We start from the raw sequence: 15,083 nt of genomic DNA, 5'->3' as shown, positions 1-15,083 counted from the left end.
GGGATTTTAACAAGGCTAATCTAAAAACAAAACTCCCTAAATTCTATCAGCATATCGATTGTGCTACCAGGGCTGGAAAAACACTAGACCATTGTTATACTAATTTCCGCGACGCTTATAAGGCCCTCCCCCGCCCCCCTTTCGGAAAAGCTGACCACGACTCCATTTTGTTGATTCCAGCCTACAAACAAAAACTCAAACAACAAGCTCCCGCGCTCAGGTCTGTTCAACGCTGGTCCGACCAATCTGAATCCACGCTTCAAGACTGCTTCGATCACGCGGATTGGAATATGTTCCGCATCGCGTCCAACAACAATATTGACGAATATGCTGATTCGGTGAGCGAGTTCATTAGGAAGTGCATTGACGATGTCGTACCCACAGCAACGATAAAAACATTCCCAAACCAGAAACCGTGGATTGACGGCAGCATTCGCGTGAAACTGAAAGCGCGAACCACTGCTTTTAACCAGGGCAAGGTGACCGGAAGCATGACCGAATACAAACAGTGTAGCTATTCTCTCCGCAAGGCAATCAAACAGGCTAAGTCTCAGTACAGAGACAAAATCGAGTCGAAATTCAACAGCTCAGACACAAGAGGTATGTGGCAGGGTCTACAGTCAATCACGGATTACAAAAAGAAAACCAGCCCCGTCGAGGACCAGGATGTCTTGCTCCCAGACAGGCTAAACAACTTTTTTGCCCGCTTTGAGGACAATACAGTGCCACTGACACGGCCCCCTACCAAAACCTGCGGGCTCTCCTTCACTGCAGCCGAGGTGAGTAAAACATTTAAACGTGTTAACCCTCGCAAGGCTGCAGGCCCAGACGGCATTCCCAGCCGCGTCCTCAGAGCATGCGCAGACCAGCTGGCTGGTGTGTTTACGGACATATTCAATCAATCCTTATCCCAGTCTGCTGTTCCCACATGCTTCAAGAGGGCCACCATTGTTCCTGTTCCCAAGAAAGCTAAGGTAACTGAGCTAAACGACTACCGCCCCGTAGCACTCACTTCCGTCATCATGAAGTGCTTTGAGAGACTAGTCAAGGACCATATCACCTCCACCCTACCGGACACCCTAGACCCACTCCAATTTGCTTACCGACCCAATAGGTCCACAGACGACGCAATCGCAACCACACTGCACACTGCCCTAACCCATCTGGACAAGAGGAATACCCATGTGAGAATGCTGTTCATCGATTACAGCTCAGCATTTAACACCATAGTACCCTCCAAACTCGTCATCAAGCTCGAGACCCTGGGTCTCGACCCCGCCCTGTGCAACTGGGTCCTGGACTTCCTGACGGGCCGCCCCCAGGTGGTGAGGGTAGGTAACAACATCTCCACCCCGCTGATCCTCAACACTGGGGCCCCACAAGGGTGCGTTCTGAGCCCTCTCCTGTACTCCCTGTTCACCCACGACTGCGTGGCCATGCACGCCTCCAACTCAATCATCAAGTTTGCGGATGACACTACAGTGGTAGGCTTGATCACCAACAACGACGAGACGGCCTACAGGGAGGAGGTGAGGGCCCTCGGAGTGTGGTGTCAGGAAAATAACCTCATACTCAACGTCAACAAAACAAAGGAGATGATTGTGGACTTCAGGAAACAGCAGAGGGAGCACCCCCCTATCCACATCGACGGGTCAGTAGTGGAGAAGGTGGAAAGTTTTAAGTTCCTCGGTGTACACATCACGGACAAACTGAACTGGTCCACCCACACAGACAGCGTTGTGAAGAAGGCGCAGCAGCGCCTCTTCAACCTCAGGAGGCTGAAGAAATTCGGCTTGTCACCAAAAGCACTCACAAACTTCTACAGATGCACAATCGAGAGCATCCTGTCGGGCTGTATCACCGCCTGGTACGGCAACTGCTCCGCCCACAACCGTAAGGCTCTCCAGAGGGTAGTGAGGTCTGCAGAACGCATCACCAGGGGCAAACTACCTGCCCTCCAGGACACCTACACCACCCGATGTCACAGGAAGGCCATAAAGATCATCAAGGACAACAACCACCCAAGCCACTGCCTGTTCACCCCGCTATCATCCAGAAGGCGAGGTCAGTACAGGTGCATCAAAGCAGGGACCGAGAGACTGAAAAACAGCTTCTATCTCAAGGCCATCAGACTGTTAAACAGCCACCACTAACATTTAGCGGCCGCTGCCAACATACTGACCCAACTCCAGCCACTTTAAAAATGGGAATTGATGGAAATTATGTAAAAATGTACCACTAGCCACTTTAAGCAATGCCACTTAATACAATGTTTACATACCCTACATTACCCATCTCATATGTATATATACTGTACTCTATATCATCTACTGCATCTTGCCATCTTTATGCAATACATGTACCACTAGCCACTTTAAACTATGCCACTTATGTTTACATACCCTACAGTACTCATCTCATATGTATATACCGTACTCTATACCATCTACTGCATCTGCCATGCCGTTCTGTACCACCACTCATCCATATATCTTTATGTACATATTCTTTATCCCTTTACACTTGTGTGTGTGTGTAAGGTAGTAGTGTGGAATTGTTAGGTTAGATTACTGTTGGTTATTACTGCATTGTCGGAACTAGAAGCACAAGCATTTCGCTACACTCGCATTAACATCTGCTAACCATGTGTATGTGACTAATAAAATTTGATTTGATTTGAATATGGCCTTTCAGGTCATGACTTCTCTCTCCACCCCAGGGTCTCTTGGGGTATGGCCTTTCAGGTCATGACTTCTCTCTCCACCCCAGGGACTCTTGGAATATGGCCTTTCAGGTCATGACTTCTCTCTCCACCCCAGGGACTCTTGGGGTATGGCCTTTCAGGTCATGACTTCTCTCTCCACCCCAGGGACTCTTGGAATATGGCCTTTCAGGTCATGACTTCTCTCTCCACCCGAGGGACTCTTGGAATATGGCCTTTCAGGTCATGACTTCTCTCTCCACCCCAGGGACTCTTGGGGTTTTGGCCTTTCAGGTCATGACTTCTCTCTCCACCCCAGGGACTCTTGGGGTATGGCCTTTCAGGTCATGACTTCTCTCTCCACCCCAGGGACTCTTGGAATATGGCCTTTCAGGTCATGACTTCTCTCTCCACCCCAGGGACTCTTGGAATATGGCCTTTCAGGTCATGACTTCTCTCTCCACCCCAGGGACTCTTGGAATATGGCCTTTCAGGTCATGACTTCTCTCTCCACCCCAGGGTCTCTTGGGGTATGGCCTTTCAGGTCTTGACTTCTCTCTCCACCCCAGGGACTCTTGGAATATGGCCTTTCAGGTCATGACTTCTCTCTCCACCCCAGGGTCTCTTGGGGTATGGCCTTTCAGGTCATGACTTCTCTCTCCACCCCAAGGTCTCTTCTTTCTCACTCTCCCTCTCTGATCATGCTTAAAATAATGTCTTGTAATGCTTGTTAATGATTTGTAACTTAAGTTTATTCCTTGTATAATGTATCCTTCATTTGACAAAGTAATTAAATAGACTATATAGAATTCCATTCTCAGACATTTCTTGATTGCCTATTACTGTAACTCAACTAAATTAAATCAAATTTAATTTGTCACATGCGCTGAATAGAACAGGTGTAGACCTTACTGTGAAATGCTTACTTACAAGCCCTTAACCAACAATGCAGTTTTAAGATAAACAAGAGTCAAGAAAATATTTACTAAATAAACTAAAGTTAAAAAAAGTGACACAATATAATAACAATAACGAGGCTATATACAGGGGGTACCAGTACAGAGTCAATGTGTGGGGTACAACATGTTAGCCGAGGTAATTGAGGTAATATGTACATGGGGGTCAGCGAGTAGCAGCAGCGTTAAAAAATGCAAATAGTCCGGGTAGCCATTTGATTAATTGTTCAGTAGTCTTATGGCTAGAAGCAGTTAAGGAGCCTTTTGGACCTAGGCTTGCCGTACCGTAGCAGAGAGAACAGTCTATGACTGGGGTGGCTGGAGTGTTTGACAATTTTTTGGGACCTTTCTCTGAGACCGCCTAGTATAGAGGTCCTGGATGGCAGTGATGTACTGGGCTGCACGCACTACCCTCTGTAGCACCTTATGGTCGGATGCCGAGCAGTTGCCGTACCAGGCAGCATACTACTCGCCAATGTCCAGTCTCTTGACAACAAGGTAGATGAAATCCGAGCAAGGGTAGCATTCCAGAGAGACATAAGAGACTGTAACATTCTTTGCTTCACGGAAACATGGCTCACTCGAGACACGCTATCGGAGTCGGTACAGCCAGCTGGTTTGTTCACGCATTGCGCCGACAGAAACAATCATCTTTCTGGTAAGAAGAAGGGCGGGGGGGTATGCCTTATGATTAACGAGACGTGGTGTGATCATAACATCATACAGGAACTCAAGTCCTTCTGTTCACCTGACTTAGAATTCATCACAATCAAATGTCGACAGCATTATCTAACAAGAGAATTCTCTTCGATTATAATCACAGCCGCATATATTCCCCCCCAAGCAGACACATCGATGGCCCTGAACGAACTTCATTTGACTCTATGTAAACTGGAAACCACATATCCTGAGACTGCATTCATTGAAGCTGGGGATTTTAACAAGGCTAATCTGAAAACAAGACTCCCTAAATTCTATCAGCATATCGATTGTGCAACCAGGGCTGGTAAAACCCTGGATCATTGTTATACTAACTTCCGCGACACATATAAGGCCCTCCCTTCGGAAAAGCTGACCACGACTCCATTTTGTTGCTTCCAACCTATAGACAGAAACTAAAACAGGAAGCTCCCGCGCTCAGGTCTGTTCAACGCTGGTCCGACCAATCTGATTCCACGCTTCAAGATTGCTTCGATCACGTGGACTGGGATATGTTCCGCATTGCGTCAAACAACAACATTGACGAATACGCTGATTCGGTGAGCGAGTTTATTAGCAAGTACATTGGCGATGTCGTACCCACAGCAACTATTAAAACATTCCCAAACCAGAAACCGTGGATTGATGGCAGCATTCGCGCGAAACTGAAAGCGCGAACCACTGCTTTTAATCAGGGCAAGGTGACCGGAAACGTGACCGAATACAAACAGTGTAGCTATTCCCTCCGTGAGGCAATCAAACAAGCTAAGCGTCTGTATAGAGACAAAGTAGAGTCGCAATTCAACTGCTCAGACACAAGAGGTATGTGGCAGGGTCTACAGTCAATCATGGATTACAAAAAGAAAACCAGCCCCGTCGCGTACCAGGATGTCAGACTAAACAACTTCTTTGCCCGCTTTGAGGACAATACAGTGCCACTGACACGGCCCGCTACCAAAACCTGCCAACTCTCCTTCACTGCAGCCGACGTGAGTAAAACATTTAAACGTGTTAACCCTCGCAAGGCTGCAGGCCCAGACGGCATCCCCAGCCACGTCCTCAGAGCATGTGCAGACCAGCTGGCTGGTGTGTTTACGGACATATTCAACCAATCCTTATCCCAGTCTGCAGTCCCCACATGCTTCAAGAGGGCCACCATTGTTCCTGTTCCTAAGAAAGCTACGGTAACTGAGCTAAACGACTACCGCCCCGTAGCACTCACTTCTGTCATCATGAAGTGCTTTGAGAGACTAGTCAAGGACCATATCACCTCCACCCTACCTGACACCCTAGACCCACTCCAATTTGCTTACCGCCCCAATAGGTCCACAGACGATGCAATCGCAACCACACTGCACACTGCCCTAACCCATATGGACAAGAGGAATACCTATGTGAGAATGCTGTTCATCGACTACAGCTCAGCCTTTAACACCATAGTACCCTCCAAACACGTCATCAAGCTCGAGACCCTGGGTCTCGACCCCTCCCTGTGCAACTGGGTACTGGACTTCCTGACGGGCCGCCCCCAGGTGGTGAGGGTAGGTAACAACATCTCCCCCCCGCTGATCCTCAACCCTGGGGCCCCACAAGGGTGAGTTCTGAGCCCTCTCCTGTACTCCCTGTTCACCTACGACTGCGTGGCCATGCACGCCTCCAACTCAATCATTAAGTTTGCAGACGACACTACAGTGGTAGGCTTGATTACCAACAATGACGAGACGGCCTACAGGGAGGAGGTGAGGGCCCTCGGAGTGTGGTGTCAGGAAAATAACCTCACACTCAACGTCAACAAAACAAAGGAGATGATCGTGGACTTCAGGAAACAGCAGAGGGAGCACCCCCCTATCCACATCGACGGGACAGTAGTGGAGAGGGTAGTAAGTTTTAAGTTCCTCGGCGTACACATCACGGTCAAACTGAATTGGTCCACCCACACAGACAGTGTGGTGAAGAAGGCGCAGCAGCGCCTCTACAACCTCAGGAGGCTGAAGAAATTCGGCTTGTCACCAAAAGCACTCACAAACTTTTACAGATGCACGATTGAGAGCATCCTGTCGTGCTCTATCACCGCCTGGTACGGCAACTGCTCCGCCCACAACCGTAAGGCTCTCCAGAGGTTAGTGAGGTCTGCACAACGCATCACCGGGGGCAAACTACCTGCCCTCCAGGACACCTACACCACCCGATTTCAAGGACAACAACCACCCGAGCCACTGCCTGTTCACCCCGCTATCATCCAGAAGGCGAGTTCAGTACAGGTGCATCAAAGCAGGGACCGAGAGACTGAAAAACAGCTTCTATCTCAAGGCCATCAGACTGTTAAACAGCCACCACTAACATTGAGTGGCTGCTGCCAACATACTGACTCAACTCCAGCCACTTTAACAATGGAAAAATGTATCACTAGCCACTTTAAACAATGCCACTTCATATAATGTTTACATACCCTACATTACTCATCTCATATGTATATACTGTACTCTATACCATCTACTGCATCTTGCCATCTTTATGTAATACATGTACCACTAGCCACTTTAAACAATGGCACTTTTATATGTTTACATACCCTACACAACTCATCTCATATGTATATACTGTACTCGATACCATCTACTGCATCTTGCCTATGCCGTTCTGTACCATCACTCATTCATATATTTTTATGTACATATTCTTCATTCCTTTACACTTGTGTATAAGGTAGTTGTAGTGAAATTGATAGGTTAGATTACTCGTTGGTTATTACTGCATTGTCGGAACTAGAAGCACAAGCATTTCGCTACACTCACATTAACATCTGCTAACCATGTGTATGTGACAAATACAATTTGATTTGATTTGATTTGCAACCAGTCAGGATGCTCTCGATGGTGCAGCTGTAGAACTTTTGGAGGATCTGGGGACCCATGCCAAATCTTTTCTGTCTCCTGAGGGGGAATAGTCTCTTGCATATTTTAATTATCTTTAAGGAGTCAGGTAAACATTTTAATAGGCTAATTGCATAGTCTTATTCTTATCACGGGTCGCATGTGAGGTAAATATAATATATCACATATCAAATATTACCCCACTACAAATGTGCCCTGTTGTCTTGACATGGAGATATTCCACTGTAGCCCCATTGGCTGCTCAGTTCCTATTGAAAGGCTATGCCTGCTGTGAAGCCTCACTCATCACTGTTATGCTGTAGTGGAGACTAGCAGATCTGCAGATTCACTACCAGGGGAATGGTGATTAGACAAAATGACATCATTATAACTTCTGTTTACAAATGACCTAAAACAACAAGAAAGCAACAAAACTACAGTTGTCTGCCCCATAGTAGGAGTACGGGATCTGATCGTCTTTCACAGTACCTGTACACAGCCAATCTGTAAATAGCACACCCGACTACCTCATCTCCATATTATTACTTACCCTCTTGCTCTTTTGCACCCCAGTATCTCTACTTGCACATCATCAGCTGCACATATATCACCCCAGTATTAATGCTAAATTGTAATTATATTCGCCGCTAGGGCCTATTTATTGCCTTACCTCCCTACTCTTCTACATTTGCACACACTGTACATAGATTTTTCTATTGTGTTAATGACTGTACGTTTGTTTATGTGTAACTCTGTGTTGTTTTTGTCGCACTGCTATGCTTTATCTTAGCCAGGTCGCAGCTGTAAATGACAACTTGTTCTTAACTGGCCTACCTGGTTAAATAAAGGTGAAATAAAGGTGAAATAAAAACAGTAAGAGAAGGATAGGAATCACGAGACACAGGTTGTCATCTTCAGCCCAGGTTTGGACACAAATCACAGTTGAAATTGTACACACTGTACCTAAGAAGTTCTATGTTGGAGTTCAAGTGCGATAGATTTGTGTTTGTGTGAGGAGTGTGTCCTGGCTCACAGACTGTCTGTTATGTGTTGTTTTTCTGTGCAGGTGGAGCAGCAGTTCTCTCACAAGTTCAGAGTGACGGTGGTGCGAGCTGAGAATGTCACCAAGGGAGCACTGGGTGACCTCTGTGAGTCTGACAACACCTGTTATTCTACCTGCTCATAGTTCACACGTTAACGATCACAAATTCTCCAACATAAAAACACCGCAGGGAGTTGTCATTTCTGTAAAAACTAAGAATTAATGTTGTGTCGTGAAATGTAATTCCGCCAAGTAATAGCGATATTATTAAAGTCATAACATTATAGTGTCATCTATTTGTTGATATGTATGTTTCTATCACTCAATGTACATTCATATGTTTGCTTGTATGTAAATCAAATCAATCAAATGGAATGTTATTTGTCACATGCTTGGTAAACAACAGGTGTAAACTATCACTGAAATGCGTACTTATGGGCTCTTCCCAACAATGCAGAGAAAAATAACTATACAAGGAATAAATACGTAATGAGTAATGATAACTTGCCTATAGACCGTTGCTCACGAGTGGCACAGCGGTCTGAGGCACTGCATCTCAGTGCAAGAGGTGTCACTACAGTCCCTGGTTGAAATCCAGGCTGTATCACATCCGGCCGTGATTGGGAGTCCCATAGGGCGGCGCACAATTGTCCTCAGCGTCGTCTGGGTTTGGCCGGTGTAGGCCGTCATTGTAAATAAGTGTGTGTTCTGAACTGACTTGCCAAGTTAAATAAAGGTTAAATAAATAAAAATATATACATGGGGTACCAGTACTGAGTTGATGTGCAGGGGTACGAGGTAATTGAGGTAGATATGTAAATATAGGTAGAGATAAAGTGACTAGGCAACAGGACAGTAGCAGCAGTGTATGTGAGTCAAAAGAGTTAGTGCAAAACGGGTCAATGCAGATAGTCCGGGTAACTATTAGTAAACTATTTAACTAATTGTTTAGCAGTCTTAGATGTTGGTCAGGGTCCTGTTGGCTCCAGACTTGGTACATTGGTACCGCTTAGCGTGTGGTAGTGGAGAGAACAGTCTATGACTTGGGTGGCTTTGACAATTTTTAGGCCCTTCCTCTGACACCGCCTGGTATAGAGGTCCTGGATAGCAGGGAGCTTGGCCCCAGTGCTGTACTGGGCCGTATGCACTACCCTCTGTAGCGCCTTGCGGTCAGATGCCAAGCAGTTGCCATACCAAGGGGTGATGCAGCCAGTCAAGATGCTCTCAAGGGTGCAGCTGTAGAACTTTTTGAGGATCTGAGGGTCCATGCCAAATCTTTTCTGGTCCTGAGGAGGAAGAAGCATTGTCGTGCCCTCTTCATGACTGTGTTTGTGTGTGTGGACCATGACAATTCCTTAGTGATGTGGACACTGAAGAACTTGAAGCTCTCGATCTGTCCACTACAGCCCTGTCTATTGTGAGGTTCTGAGTTATACACTATAGCCCTTACCATATCATATGTGATGGAATATTATTTGCTGTTGGCTTGTGTGGATGTATGTGTTATGCAACATAGCTGACTTGAGACATTGTTAACAGTTTCAGGGCCATGGGCCTTTCTCATTATGGAAAAATACAGAATAACATGAAGACAGGAACTGTGCAATACTATGTGGATATGGGCGTGCTCGGCCCTCCGTTTCCTGTAGTCCATTTCTCATGTACTGTATGTAACACATACATTTGTGTGTTTGTGTCTGCAGTGGACACTCCTGACCCCTATGTGGAGCTGTTCATCCCAACTTCCCCCGAGAGCAGGAAACGAACGCGCCACATAGACAACGACATCAACCCTGAATGGAACGAAACCTTTGACTTCATACTAGACCCAAACCAGGAGAACTTTCTGGAGGTGAACAAAAAGTCTAGTAAAATCAAAACAGTCAAATGTAACTCATTTTATGTCAGGCCCAGTCCACTACAGTACAATGGTTACCTGAAGCTTGTTTGTTGGTGCTTTACTACTCAATCAGATAACGTTAATGGATGCCAATTACGTGATGGATGAGAAACTTGGGACTGCGTCGTACAACATCTCCAAAATGTTGAAAACTGGTCAGACGGAGACGGTGCCTTTTCTTATCGGCAAAGTAAGCTCTCTATATTTTCTGTCTGTAGTAACTACATTAACCTACAGCGGAAAGTGTGTCTGAAATACATTCGCTCTCACCAGACTGTAGTTGTCTGTTGAGTGATGACTTATCTATAAGAGTTTTTCCTCTCTTCTCATCTTTTTTTTCTTCCTGAATATCCCTCTCTTTTCTTTGTTTCCCTCTATCTATTCACCCCCCCCTCTTCCTTACTGTAGCCTACCCACCTGCATCTCTCCCCCTTCTCTCCTCTCATCACCCTCCTCCTCTCATCCCTCCTCCCTCTGCTTGTGAATGTTGTATTCTATCCCATTGTGTTTTGCAGTTGACATATTAATCAATGTTTTCTCTTCTACAATAACCACAGCGTCTTTGTGTTGTTTTTACAGGCAACCAATGTGTACTTAGAGATGGCCCTGGAGGTCTGGTAGGTACACTTTCATTATTTCTCCTCTCATCCCCTCTCCTCTCATCTCCTTTCCTCTCCTCGTGTCTGTCTGTCTGTCAGGAAGCCTGTCTTGTTTACAGATGCTATCTTAAACACTGTGGCTTCTCTGGTTCACCTGAAGGCCTCTCTCTCAAATTAAAATTGCTTTATTGGCATCTCTCTCTCCATGTAAAAAAATAAGCACACAGCCAGATAATAACCCTTAAAACTGTAGCACTGGGTGGAACAATACTTTAGACTCAGGTTAAACAAACACAGGAATTCACGTCAATCTATTTAACCCACACAAGAGTGATAAGTACATTTCTTTCTACTTTTAAAGACTGTAACTGTTTTCAGTAAACACATGGCTTAGATTTACTGTACTGCATCACAAAGGGCTGTTGCTTCAGATGAAGGGAAGGATATGTTTGGCATGTTTTGGAGGTAGGACGTCAGAGGTCTTGGGTGTGTTTGTCTCAGTAGGTCTGTCTCAGACCAGACCATCTTGGAGCGAGGCTTTTATTCAAAGTGACTTACAGTCATGCGTACATAGTAACCTACAGTACATAAAATCAATCACCATTGCTGACCAAGAGGTCTACTACATGTCTGTTTCCATATGGGAAAATATTTGATGTTTTAAAGCTGTTGTTGATATGTAATTACACAACTGAATGTGTATTTATTATGGATGCTACCAAAGCAGCAGCTACTCTTCCTGGGGTCCAGCAAAATTAAGGCAGTTTATACAATTCTAAAAACATTACAACACATTCACAGATTTCACAACACACTGTGTGCCCTCAGGCCCCTACTCCACCACTACCACATATCTACAGTACTAAATCCATGTTAATGTATAGTGCGTATGTTATCGTGTGTGTGTGTGTGTGTGTGTATGCATGTGTCTGTGCCAATGTTTGTGTTGCTTCTCAGTCCCCGCTGTTCCATAAGGTGTTTTTTTATCTGTTTTTTAAATCAAATTTTACTGCTTGCGTCAGTTACTTGGTGTGGAATAGAGTTCCATGTAGTCATGGCTCTATGTAGTGCTGTGTGCCTCCCATAGTCTGTTCTGGACTTGGGGACTGTGAAGAGACCTCTTGTGGCATGTATTGTGGGGTATGCATGGGTGTCCTAGCTGTGTGCCAGTAGTTTAGACAGACAGCTCGGTGCATTCAACATGTCAATACCACTCATAAATAAAAAGTAGTGATAAGGTCAATCTCTCTTCCACTTTCAGCCAGGAGAGATTGACATGCATATTATTAATATTAGCTCTCTGTGTACATCCAAGGGCCAGCCGTGCTGTCCTGTTCTGAACCAATTGCAATTTTCCTTAGTCCTTTTTTGTGGCACCTGACCACATGACTGAACAGTAGTCAGGGTGCGACAAAACTAGGGCCTGTAGGACCTGTCTTGTTGATAGTGTTGTTAAGAAGGCGGAGCATCGCTTTATTATAGACAAACTTCTCGCCATCTTAGGTACTACTGCATCAATAGTTTTGACCATGACAGTTTACAATCTAGGGTTACTTCAAGCAGTTTAGTCATTTCAACTTGCTCAATTTCCACATTATTTATTACAAGATTTAGTTGAGGTTTAGGGTTTAGTGAGTGTTTTGATCCAAATACAATGCTTTTAGTTTTAGAAACATTTAGGGCTAACTTATTCCTTGCCACCCACTCTGAAACTAAGTGCAGCTCTTTGTTGAGTGTTGCAGTCATTTCAGTCGCTGTAGTAGCTGACGTGTATAGTGTTGAGTCATTCGCAAACATAGACACTCTGGCTTTATTCAAAGTCAGTGGCATGTCGTTAGTAAAAATTGAAAAAAGCAAGGGGCCTAAACAGCTACCCTGGGGAATTCCTCATTTTATCTGGATTATATTTGAGAGGCTTCCATTAAAGAACACCCTCTGTGATCTGTTAGACAAGTAACTCTTTATCCAAATTATAGCAGGGGGTGTAAAGCCATAACACATACATTTTTCCAGCAGCAGACTATGATCGATAATGTAAAAAGCTGCACTGAAGTCTAACAAGACAGTCCCCACAATCATTGTATCATCAATTTCTCTCAACCAATCATCAGTCATTTGTGCAAGTGCTGTGCTTGTTGAGTGACCTTCCCCATAAGCATGCTGAAATTCTGTTGTCAATTTGTTTACTGTGAAATAGTGTTGTATCTGGTCAAACACAATTTTTTTCCAGAAGTTTACTAAGGGTTGGTAACAGGCTGATTGGTCGGCTATTTGAGCCAGTAAAGGGGGCTTTACTATTCTTGGTTAGAGGAATGACTTTAGCTTCCCTCCAGGCCTGAGGGCACACACTTTCTAGTAGGCTTAAATTGAAGATGTGGCAAATAGGAGTGGCAATATCGTCTGCTTTTATTCTCAGTAATTTTCCATCCAGAATGACAGACCCCGGTGGCTTGTCATTGTTGATAGACAACAATAATTTGTTCACCTCTTCCACACTGACTTTACGGAATTCAAAAGTACAATTCTTGTCTTTCATAATTTGGTCAGATATATTTGGATGTGTAGTGTCACCGTGTGTTGCTGGCATGTCATCCCTAAGTTTGCTTATCTCGTCAATTAAAAAGTAATTGAAGTAGTTGGCAATATCAGTGGGCTTTGTGATGAATGAGCCATCTGATTCAATGAATGAAGGAGCCGAGTTGTCTTTTTTCCCCAAAATTTCATATAAGGTCCCCCAAAACGTTTTACTATCATTCTTTATATAATTTATCTTTGTTTCATAGTGTAGTTTATTTTTATTTAGTTTAGTTACATGATATCTTAATTTGCAGTACATTTGCCAATCAGTTGGCCTCCCATACCTCATGCTTCATCCCTCTCAACCATACATTTTTTCAATTCCTCATCAATCCAAGGGGATTTAACAGTTTTTACAGTCATTGTCTTATGGGTGCATGCATGGGTGCATGCTTATTAGTAACTGGAATAAGTTGTTTCATAAATGTGTCAAGTACAGCGTCTGGTTGCTCCTCATTACACACCACAGACCAGCAAATATTCTTTACATCATCAACATATGAATCACTACAAAACGTATTATATGACCTCTTATACACTACATTAGGCCCAGCGTTTGGAACTTTGGTTTTCCTAGATATGGCTATTACATTGTGATCACTGCATCCTATGGATTTGGATACTGCTTTAAAGCAAATATCTGCAGCATTAGTAAAGATGTGATCAATACATGTTGATAATTTAATTCCTGTGCTGTTTGTAACTACCCTGGTACGTTGACTGACAACCTGATCCAGGTTGAAGGCACTGGTTACAGTTTGAAGTTTTTTCCTGAGTGTGCAGCTTGATGATAGCCAGTCAATATTTAAATCACCCAGAAAATATACTTTTCTGTTGATATCACATACATTATCAAGGCATTTCACACATATTATCCAGATACTGACTGTTAGCATGTCACGTTCCTGACCTGTTTTCTGTTGTTTTTGTATGTGTTAGTCGGTCAGGGCGTGAGTGTGGGTGGGCATTCTATGTTATGTGTTTCTATGTTGGTTAATGGGTGACCTGATATGGTTCTCAATTAGAGGCAGGTGGTTTTCATCTCCTCTGATTGAGAACCATATCAGGTCACCCATTAACCAACATAGAAACACATAACATAGAATGCCCACCCACACTCACGCCCTGACCGACTAACACATACAAAAACAACAGAAAACAGGTCAGGAACGTGACATACAGTCCGGAGCTGCCGTCCCTCAGTCCGGAGCTGCCGTCCCTCAGTCCGGAGCTGCCGCCCCTCAGTCCGGAGCTGCCCCTCATTCCGGTGTTGCCCCTCAGTCCGGTGCTGCCCCCTAATCCAGTGGGGTTAATTTGGAGGGTGGCCATTTGGAGGAGGCTACCAAAGCGGGTATTGACAATGGTGGAGTGGGGGCCACGTCCCGCACCCGAGCCGCCGCCATGATGGGGCCCACCCCGGACCCTCCCCTTTCTATGTCAGTTTGTGCGGTCAGACAGAGAAAAAAGGGGCAGAGGTCGGGCTGCCTTCTGAGAATTTGTGGGCGAGTGAGTAAACCTCCACTACCATCCATACTATTGGCGAACGTGCAATCATTGGAAAACAAAATGGATGATCTACGATCAAGACTATTCTTCCAACTGGACATAAAATCTGTAATATCTTATGTTTCACCAAGTCGTGGCTGAACGACAACGCGGATAATATAGAGCTGGCAGGATTTTCCATGCATCGGCAGGACAAAGAAGCTATGTCTGGTAAGACGAGTTGCGGGGAT

At 44.9% G+C, this 15,083-nt stretch overlaps 1 protein-coding gene across 2 annotated transcripts in view; it reads left to right on the top strand.

The window, feature by feature from the left end:
- Positions 1 to 15,083, top strand: part of pla2g4ab (phospholipase A2, group IVAb (cytosolic, calcium-dependent)) — a 48,505-nt gene that overhangs the window by 5,158 nt on the left and 28,264 nt on the right. For both annotated transcript variants that reach the window (XM_071346351.1, XM_071346352.1), the window contains 4 exons: positions 8,296 to 8,377; positions 9,975 to 10,123; positions 10,245 to 10,361; positions 10,751 to 10,788. In XM_071346351.1, coding sequence (XP_071202452.1) covers positions 8,296 to 8,377; positions 9,975 to 10,123; positions 10,245 to 10,361; positions 10,751 to 10,788 — 386 coding nt within the window. The remainder of the gene's footprint in view (positions 1 to 8,295; positions 8,378 to 9,974; positions 10,124 to 10,244; positions 10,362 to 10,750; positions 10,789 to 15,083) is intronic.

Source organism: Salvelinus alpinus, chromosome 16 (assembly GCF_045679555.1).
Source record: "Salvelinus alpinus chromosome 16, SLU_Salpinus.1, whole genome shotgun sequence".
In the NCBI taxonomy this organism is placed as follows: Eukaryota; Metazoa; Chordata; class Actinopteri; order Salmoniformes; family Salmonidae; genus Salvelinus; species Salvelinus alpinus.
Note: the sequence above shows the minus strand (reverse complement) of the source record. Positions and strands in the feature narration are given on the sequence as shown.